At 42.9% G+C, this 10445-nt stretch overlaps 1 protein-coding gene across 1 annotated transcript in view; it reads left to right on the plus strand.

The window, feature by feature from the left end:
* Positions 1-10164, plus strand: part of CPM (carboxypeptidase M) — a 30815-nt gene extending 20651 nt beyond the window's left edge. The window contains exons 4-9 of the mRNA XM_057429536.1: positions 4532-4704; positions 6155-6339; positions 6569-6739; positions 7541-7693; positions 8677-8825; positions 9556-10164. Coding sequence (XP_057285519.1) covers positions 4532-4704; positions 6155-6339; positions 6569-6739; positions 7541-7693; positions 8677-8825; positions 9556-9792 — 1068 coding nt within the window. The 3' untranslated portion in view covers positions 9793-10164. The remainder of the gene's footprint in view (positions 1-4531; positions 4705-6154; positions 6340-6568; positions 6740-7540; positions 7694-8676; positions 8826-9555) is intronic.
* The last annotated feature ends 281 nt before the right edge of the window (positions 10165-10445 follow it).

Here is a 10445-nt window from a genome sequence, read left to right on the forward strand (position 1 = left end):
ATCATAGACAGTCATATGCATAAAAGGGCTTCCTGAGATATGACTTATTAGGACTTGGCTGACAGAGGACTGGGGTAGGTTTATTTGTGATCAATATAATTGGAGCTTAAAAAAAATCAAACAACAAACTAAGACATCTTATGTAGTATTCTTCAATGAGTTCTGAAAAATGGATGGAAGCTGCATTTATGCTGTCAAAATGCCACTATAAATGAAGGGGGCTTTTTTTTTTTTTTTTAAATCACCAGGTTGGGCAGAAGGTGTTGTGTCCACATGCTATACAATCTGCTATATGGGATCTTCAGCACAAATTCCTCTATCCTTTGTACTGTGTCATAAAACATGGAAGTGGTGTGGCAGGGAAACAAATACGTGCTCTAGAAAAGAGACTAAAAAAAGAGAAATATTTCTTGTCTAGTGAACTATTTTCTACCTGGCTTCAGTATTAGCTGATGTGATGTAAAGAAGGTCAAAAGCACCAGAGATTTCAAAATTCAAAGCAACCCAGTCTACTTGCTAACAAGACTTACGCTGCTGGCTGCTGCTGAGATCTCTTTCACCAACTGCCTCACCCCAGTTGCATTTTTCCTTATCTTTACTCCCACTCTTCTGAGTGGGAAAAGAAAAAGGGATCCATTTCCAGGTGACGACTGTGCTGAGAAGCCTGTGGAATTTGTGCAGGTGGCAACATCTTATGCCAGTTACTAGTTCAAAAGCAAGAGATAGGTATGTTGCCATTTGCCTCAGTAATAAACCAACAAACTGCAATTCCCTGCCATATATGTGGTAGTTATCATATTTTCATAGTGATTGCTGCTGTAGAAATAAATGGATATGTGCTGAACTGTATTTGCACAGTTGTTTTAACACTGGTGGTTTCCAGTAAAGAAGGACAAACACAGCAGGGCGTGTCACAGTGAAGCAGGTACAAGTGTTAAATGCCATGCTTACAAGATGTTATTTTTTAAGTGGTAAACCAGGATGGCCTACTGGTTTCTTTGCTGTAACTCCACTTCCTTAGGTGGGGTTGTGCCCGGTATGTTGTGCTAGGTCTGTAGAGCAGTCAGGTCCAGAGCAAGGAAACTGGCAAGACCATGTTGCCCTGAAACAGGTCCTACCTGATGGTTTGGATCTTTATTTCAACATATTTAAAAACCAGGCTATGGCTAAGGAAAGCATTTTGATCATAAAAATGGGCAGAGTCTATCCACCCATAGTCCCCTGGTATTAGGCTTCTATCATGTGGTAACAAATGCTTTAAGGAGTGCTGCAGTGAAGTGTTACAGTGCAGGTGCAATTGGAGCTAACCTTAATCTTTTAACTGGCTGCTGTCAGGGCTTCTTGAGTAAGTCCTCAGTAGTGAGCAAGGTGCTGACCCAGCCGTGCCAGAAGCAATAGTCAGGCAGTTTAAGGGGTAAGGAACAGCAGTCACACCCTTTTCTACAGCGTTGATCCATGCCCTGACGCATGCTGCTTTGTTTGGGGCTTCCCTGAGGATCACTGAAAGCCTTTCCTGCTGGCTCCCTTTGGGGCACACAAGGAAACTGTCAGTTGAAAGTGCACAGAGAACTTGTTCAACTCTATCCCCAGAGGTGGGAGAAAGTGTTTTCCTTGGCTTTTATGTCACCCCTCATCTGAGCTATAGCAAAACAATACACCTGGGCATCGCCTTTGGGATACTGTAATTAAAACCAAATATTCATCATGTCTTCTCAGAGCCCCAGAGCACATAAAGGCTGTTCCCTGCTCTTTACATCTTTGTATTACACTACAGGCAAGTTAAGGTGTCTGTCCTTGACTTTGTTGTCAGCAACTTATTTACAGTGTGCCTAGATCCTTTATTTGAGGCTCTGAAATAAAGTCTTGTAACTTATCTCCACAGGTGTAGCTGACCTCTCTATTACCAGGGTAAAGCTTGGCTGAAATCTTGATCAAAACTTGAGCTATGCTTTCCCAGGAGCAAAAGCTTTCCCTTTCTCTCCCCTCAAACACCTCCAGATGTGCACGCTCAAGAAATGCAGGGTACTCTGGCCTGAAACAAAACCTCCCCTCTGTCACTCCAGCAAAACACAGTGGTAATAAATACACTCTTTCCCCACCAGGGATGATTAACGTAACGACTCTCTGTGATAGAGATTAGTTGAATTGTTTGATTCTATGTATGAAGTACTTGGATACAACAATAGGTATGCAAGGCATCCTATGAAGTAGGGTTAGTTTTTAAAATGCTATAATGTATGTAAGTCTGGGTTTAACTTTCATGTACAAAGAATGTCACCTGTGAAAAACTGGACAATGTTCAATGGAACATGATCTTTTCCACCACCTTCTTTTGTTGCTTTTCTTTATCTTTTTTTTCCTCCCTTCCTATTTCTCTGTTCTTTCATTTCTGAATTTCTTTTTGCCAGGCACTGAAGTGAAGTATAGTAGGAGCAGAGGTACTTTCCCTGTTTCTCCAGAGAGCAGTCCAGTTTTGTCTGTAGCTCAGCAATCTCTGTGGTAGGGCCATTCATGCTGCTTCTAAGTCTGCTAGCTTTATCTTTCATCTTCCCTCCTTTCTTCCCCCCTGCTCTGCTCCGTTTGCTTTCCAAGATGTCTATCAGAGCTGGAACTGAACTACCCATGCAAGACAGGTTCTGTAGCATCACTTCCTACATTTCATGGGGTAAATTTATCAAACCTGCAGAGCAGTCCGCTTTAGCGTACTCAGGTGCTGTTTTGAAAGGTACTGGCAATGGAGGAAATTAGGTACTTCCCCCCCGCCCTTTTCAAAGCCCACTTGCTGTAATATCTAGGAAAAGAGCCACTCGGTATATGCACTTGAGTAAGGTAGCTTCCCCTAGCAGAATATTGGATGGTGGCTTGCAGGAGACAGCAGGAGCTGACAAGCAAGGTTAGAAAATTTAGGAACAAATCTCCTGGAGGGCAGGTGGGAAGAAATCCTCCTTTTTTTTTCCTGTACAAACAGCATGGTACAATTCCTGAAACACCAACTCAGAGACCACGGCTGCCTTGGAGTATGGCACAGCAGTGTGATCTGCAACTTCATTTTTCCTGCAATAAAGGGTAATTGCCAGCTAAGTGGCAAGACACAGTTTGGTCCCAGCCTGAACAGCAGTTACACCTAGCCCTCGTTATACCAACCCAGCTCCTGCAGAACAGTGTCTCTGTTCCTATTTGTCTTAATGCCCAGAGCAGGATTTGCCACTTAAAATGCACTGATGTGAAAATTCAACAAGACATTAGTGCAGTGAAGCTATGGAGAAATATTCCTTTTCCCTTGCTTGATTTCATCTACCTTTTACCCTTAGCCTGTTCCAGTCTCAAAACAAGGAGATATTTACCCTTGACATCAGTAATGCTGCTCCATGAACCTCACTTTATTAAAAAAAAAAAGTTGCAGTATTTTCACTTTAGTGATACAAAACTCATTCTCAAAGATAGTGAGATGCTGTAGCTTTGATTTAGAGCCTGCAGTGATTTACCAGGCTTTGTTCTTGTAGATAAAGTAGGGAGAAGTTATCTCCAGAGCACATCTAGTTGCAAGTCTTGATTTGTTCCCATTGCAGCTAGGGCTTAGGAACCCGGCAGCCCCCTTGAGGTATGGGTCACAGTGCTACAGAAAGTGCTCCTGGGAATTATGGTCTAGTAAATGCTGTACTAGTGGTTTTTGGGGTGTAGAATAGGATTGTTCTTAACTCACTGGAGCTGGAATTTCCCACTGTTTTGCTTGAAATGTGCTAGAGTAGACTAAAGGCAGATGTCCTGCCAGTTTTCACAACCTATGCAAGCTTGCATGAACAAAAATAAGTAGCTATTTCACTGTCTTTCCTTGATCTGTCTGTATCCATATGTCTTTCCATCTCTTTTTCTGAGGATTTACATATGCTTGTTTTCCCCAATGCCTGTGTTCATGGCACTAAAATAAAGTAGTGCAACAGAGGCTGTAACAGAAGTGATTATGAGGCCTCTCTTGATTCTGTATTAAAGTTGGCTTCCCATAAAAGGGGATCAACAAGGAAAAATCCTAGTCTGTAGCACCCTGGAAATCATGAAGGTGTCTCCTTCCTTTCTTCTGAACCCTCCCTGCCAAGTAGTGTTGCAGAGCACAGATGTGCTTATGTTCAGGATTCAGGGTGCCTTGGGCATCAGCACAGAGCTGTGACTCTGGTGTGTTTCTGAGCCCACATTGCCTTCAACACGCAGCCTCTGCAGGTTTAGTTTTTGGTAATGCTGTGCCTTACCCATGCAGGATTAAAGCAGTGCAGCTGACATAGTCAGTTTCCCATAACAGAAGGAGCTCTGGTTGGTACGGGTTTAAAACACGTGTAAAAACCCTCCAGTGACTCCTTCATCTATTAAATAAATATACAAAAATATACAAAACAGTGTTAACCAGAACGCTCTTGTATGCCTTGTATGTCTGTATAACCCGGTAAGAAAAAGCTGTAAGTGCAAAGTAGTAGGTCTTTTTTTCACTTCTTTTTCTTCCATAGCAAACTTAAAATGGAATCTGTGATTCTTTATACAGACTGTTGGGAGAGAAATCCTGCTCCATTTGATAGACTTCCTGGTGACCAGCTATAGGCGGGACCCAGTTATTACCCGGTTACTCAATAATACCCGGATTCATATCATGCCAACAATGAATCCTGATGGATTTGAAGCTACAAAGGTTCCTGATTGTTATTACACGCGAGGAAGGTAAGGGTGGCTTAGGAGGGTGGGAGCAGGTAAAGGAAATGGGTGGGAGTAATAACCAGAGATAGCCAGAGACTGAATCATGATCAGTGGAGTGGATACACCAGGGGATGTGTTAGGGCTAATTTTGGCCTGGGCTGTTCTGAAGATACACTGTTGCAGCATAGAGTTTTTGGGAAGACTGAGTCAGACTGGTGTTAATATGTGGTGCAGCTAAAGAAAATTGGTCAGAATGGTGTAATGACCTAACCTTTCAGGCAGGAGACCCAGACAGCAAATAGAAGCACAATTACCTGTTTAGACCTTTAGGGTGCTACAAAAAAAAGGAAAACTCCACCTACAGCGCTCTATTTCAACTGGGTAATTCTGTAACCTTTATTAATGTGAAAAAGATGTGTCTCAGCTTGTCGAATGGACTTACAAAAATATGTTTAAAGATCACATTGAATGCAGATGTAGTAAGAGGGAAGAGTTACACGAGGAGAGGTAGCTCTAATAGGTGCTGTGCTAATAACAGTGCTCTGGAAAAAACATGCAAAACGAAACATAACCTAGCATTGCATCCTGTGCTGCTTCTGCATTCTTTAATGTAACTATTGTAGAGACCAAAGAGGAGAGGAAAAGTTTAACAAGCTAGTAGAGGGAAAAGGGGGAGTGAGTGAGAGAGTGGGAAGAAATGCCAAAGGGACAAAATTGGAATATCCACTAAAAACAAACTCATGAGCCAGAAGTTCTCTTAGGCCATGGCAACACCAGAAGCAGGTGAGAATGTAGCTTAGGTAATTTAGTTTTCCAGGTTACTGGTGCAGGCCCTCCTTTTTATTAGGAAATACATTTATTCCTCAGCAAATAGACAGGACTTTTATGGAGGGTGATATCTTTTTTTTATCCCCTCACTGTCAAATAAACAGAGTTTAACTAACTTGAGTTTAAAAATTAAAAGAGCTGATACTAAATATTCTCTCTACTCTTGTACTGACCTATTTGAGTGAAAAAGGAAGAAAGTATTTGCAAGGCTGGCCCTTCAGGTACGGGGAGAAGAGTATACATCCTGGGTTTGAGTCAGATTTTTTTTCTCTCTGTCTAGAGTGACAGCAGTACAAGGGACACAGCCAGCCAGTAGTTACCTTGGTCTTCTATACAGGTGGGAAGAACACATACAGAAGGACAATATCCCCCTTACTTGGCTTAGGTTTTTCTAATTCATGTATGTGCAGGTGTGTATATGCTATATGCGCTATACAACAGAATTGTTTTATTGTGTCCTATGAAATTGCAGTGCTGCCACAAAACAAACTAAAGTCCATCTTCATGATGCTTGAGGAGATTTACAATGGTCATCTTTCCTGTTTCCTGAAGACACTAGCACACCACAGATGTGAAGTAGTGGGAGGCTGGTGACATGAAAGTGTCTATAAGAAAAGCAGTAATGGGAATGTCTTCTCTTTCTAAGGTACAATAAGAACGGAGAAGATCTGAACAGAAATTTTCCTGATGCCTTTGAACGTAACAACGCCAGCATTCAGCCAGAGACTCAAGCAGTCATGAGCTGGATAAAAAATGAGACATTTGTTCTTTCAGCAAACTTGCATGGGGGTGCCCTGGTTGCCAGCTACACCTTTGATAATGGCAACTCAGGTAAGCTAGTACCGAGCTCTCCTCTCCACAGCTGATGTGGGCTAGGAACGTTAGCCATACAAAAGCAAAATTTATAAGGATTTTGGTAAGGTTTTGTCAGCTTTTGAGCTGAGGTGGGCAGACTTTGAGAAACACTGCCTGATATGGCTACCTGGAGATGGTTATGCTGTATGTAAGCCAGCACTGTACCAGTAACAAGAGTGACATGGTGGCTCTCTTCATCCTGCAGCTACAGGCTCTTTGGAAGGCTATAGCAGGTCTCCAGATGATGATGTCTTTATCCATTTGGCAAAAACCTATTCTTTCAATCATGCCAGCATGTACAAAGGGACTGGGTGTGACAACAGACAAACCTTTCCAGATGGCATTACCAACGGGTATTCCTGGTACCAGCTGGAAGGTAAGGCCGTCTGTGTTTGTTTTTCAGCTGCTTCAGATATGATGTTCTCACTTTCTCCTGCCATCTTTGATGATGAAAGGGCTGTGACTGTGCCAGAATAGAGGGGACATGGGGAGTAAGACACATTCACACTGACTCTCTGAGCAGGACCTGGCTGTCAACAGACTCTCCCAGTCAGCAGTTGCACAAGTGCATGAGGCATTCTCTGTTGTCTGGCTGCTTCTGTGCTCTTTCTAAGGCATAGCTGCATAGATTACCTTTTGGCACCAAGGTCTTGTTCTTTCAGAAAGAAAACCAATCTTCTGTTCAGGTATCATCCTTATTTTTACAGTTTGATCACTGAAATAAATGTTTTCATTACTGTTTATGCGTAGCCAAATAGACTATCCTGTGTACTGTGGCAGAATGTGTTGCTGTCACAATCAGAATTCAAAGCCTTACTAGGCTCTTAGGATGGCTTTGGCAGTGGCAAAGTCTATGCCAGGCTGTGAATTTATCTCCCCCTATCTGTGAGCGCTGGAAAGACTTTAAGTTAAAAACCCACCCTTCCTCAGACATAATTGTCATCATTCCCAAACGGCTCTGTGCTTTAGAAAATAACACTCAACATGCAACTGGAGCAATGAAGTTGGTTTTCCACAGGAGGCAGTAAATAGAAGTGTGGCATTGAGGAATAAATTTATCTGATTTACTTTTCTTACAGGTGTGATGTAAGTAACAACATCTTAACTCTCCTATTTTTCTTCTAGCCTGAACTTGGTGCTTCTTTTCAGCTGAACACTGTTTTATTTCACTTTTAAGGTGGAATGCAAGATTACAACTACATCTGGGGACAGTGCTTTGAAATCACATTGGAGCTGTCATGCTGTAAATATCCTCCAGCAGACCAGCTGGAAAAGTTCTGGAGAGACAACAAAGCTGCTCTGATCGAATATATAAAGCAAGTACATCTAGGTGAGCGTGCACATGGGGAAGGGAGCTAAAGCTGAGGCCAGGCCAATGGGCAAACTTTGGAGCAATTGCTTCTGAATAGCAAGCGCTACACGGTCAGGGATGGGTAAGGGAGGAGAGCATTCAGGTATATTAGGTGTAGGGCAGTACTACAGCAGTGCAGGTGGCTTAGAATGCACTGGGGCAGGAGCAAGGGACGGGTCCTGGGGATGTCCTTCCATACACACCTCCAGGGAGCCCGCTTTTCTGAGCAGCCTAAAGACAGCCATTTCTTTCAGAGGTCTCTAAATGTGTGTGTGTTCACGTTTCATGGGTCTTTGCTGCTTGGATTTTGTATTTTTGTAAGGCTTTTCTAGGTGTGATTTTTGGCTTCACAGTTGGAAGAGAGCTGCTGCTCAATGAAACAGTAGTGCTTTGCAATGAGTTGAAGGGTTTGCACAAGTCTGTTGCTTATCTTGCATTCTGTTGCCTGGAATGTCTGACTGCTGGTTTATCTTTGCTTAGTGCCAGTGCTGCCTTGAAGGAGGTGTGTGAGAATTGAGGGAATCTACTTCACAGGCAGACATTGTTGGTGTTCTGACATTGGGAAGTACCGGCTAAAAGGCTGGAATTTTTTTAATTTGGAGGGAAAGAAAAGGGGGAGAGGTAGCAAAAAAAACCACCCCCAAACCAATACTGAAGATTGAAGCCCTTCAGTAAAAGACACGGACAAGAAGTATATGTAATGCTTTCAGCAGCTGAGATTTAGAATCGGTGATTACATTGCTGCCTTCTAACTTAATGTGAGCGTAAGCTATGAACAACACCACCGGATTTTCTATTCTCATTCCCTTCAGTAAGATAGGAGTGACTGGTGATATTATTGGATGTGCTTGAGATCAGTGAGGTAGCCTTTGAGTGCATCCAGCAACAGAATAGTCTGATGTTCCTGGAGAAGGAGGCTCACTACAGTTAGAGGTTGTGATCTTTCTCTGCCTTTTTGATAGGTATCAAGGGTCAAGTTACTGATAAGAACGGGAATCCTATTCCCAACGCCATTGTGGAAGCTCAAGGAAGGCCTCATGTCTGCCCCTACAGAACAAATGAACAAGGGGAGTACTTTCTTCTCCTTCTGCCTGGGACGTATGTGATCAATGTAAGTGTAGCCTTACTGAATTATGGTTTCTAATGGTGATGTGTTCCTGAGCACAGCAAAACTGCATCCATGCAGATGAACGAGCTGAACTTGCTCAAGACACTGGTACAGAAGCTGTAAAGACTCTAGCAGATTTGAAAGAAAATATCTTAAAATATGAGTCAGCAGAAGGGGTTTTTTGATTCAGTAAGATCTTGAGTCCCCAGAATGTCTGGAGATAAGCACTCGTCTGACCTGGATGGTGGAGCAGGCTGGGATGAGCGTCTGGACCACAGTGATGCCAGCTTGAGGTGTCTGAAACAAACTCTAGAGCTCTTGAAGGGTGAGGAGGGGGAGGCTGGGACCCACACAGCCCTGGGCTGGCACCACCCTCCATGGCAGTTACTCCCCAGGGTTGAAATGGCTCTTCTGCAGCAGTTTTCAGATGCTGGTGTTTAGAAAACATCAAAGCAAGATGGACTCTGCCTGCCAAGGGCTTATGCTTAAGTGACATTGCCTCTCTTGCACAGCATGCAGTGCCCCCCATTATAAATATGCATTCTGTTTCTATTCAGTTTTGGGGAGTTTGTTCTTTTTGCTGTAAATACTCTTTCCTCATTCTGTGTTCTCTATGTTTAGAACACTTTTCTCTATGTGTCGAAAGCGTAAACAAACACATCACACAATGGTTTGTTTCCCAGCTGAACTCAACATTTCACACCAATAAGAAACCTTTCATGTTTGCTCCTAGGCTACTCTACCGGGATTTAAATCCATCCTGAAGACAGTGGAAATACATGACAACACTGGTAACTTCAGTGCTCTGAAACAAGACTTCACTTTCCCAGAAGTCTCTATCAGGTCAAGTGCTGCTTCTTGTCCCAAAACTCCCCTCTACCAGGAGCTCCAATGGGCTTCAGCTGCGGTAAAACCAACTTTCCATGTCATCTTGGTTTTAATGACCGTTCTGCTTGTCATCTTCCAATAGCTGGGAATGACATGAGGTGGCAAGGCAACATCTTCCTGCACAAATGCGGTTGAAATTCAGGCATGGAGTTGTATATGCAAAAGAATGTATGTTTTTATGAACCAAACTCTCAGATTTACAGGCATGTTTTTTGCATTTTGTAAAATACTGGCTCAACAATCAAATGTTTTACTTTAATTACAAGACTATCATATTTTCTACGTATTTTACTCTAAAGACACCCTGTACAGCCTATGGAGATAACTGTAGAATTGTGATGCACAAATACAGTCTGAAGAATTTGCCCAAGTTTAAAAGAAGTCATGGATTGTCTGCAAATGTTTCACACAAGCTCAGGCTCCTGTGTGAGCCGGCAGCTGCTGTGTGACCCAACTGAACTGAATGCCAGGAGCCCAACCCTCATTTCTCATAATAAAGCCGCTGTAGTCACTGAAAAACAGCGTTTTTCCGTATGCTCTTTCTTACCTGGACAGAAATAAGGTGAAGCCCAGTAACACAGACACGGTCTAAGACAAGAACATGGAAATGAAGTGTAAGTATATGTTGAAGGGCCATGCTGCTGGAAGCTTGATGGTAAGCTGTGCTACCATGCAACAGAGAACAACTTGGGTCCCTGAAAATGGTGTTCCCCCATGCCACAGTATTAAAAACAA

This window comes from Pezoporus wallicus, unplaced genomic scaffold (assembly GCF_028554395.1).
Source record: "Pezoporus wallicus isolate ANWC-B61680 ecotype Strahan unplaced genomic scaffold, APGP_CSIRO_Pwel_v1 contig_5069, whole genome shotgun sequence".
Taxonomy (NCBI): domain Eukaryota; kingdom Metazoa; phylum Chordata; class Aves; order Psittaciformes; family Psittacidae; genus Pezoporus; species Pezoporus wallicus.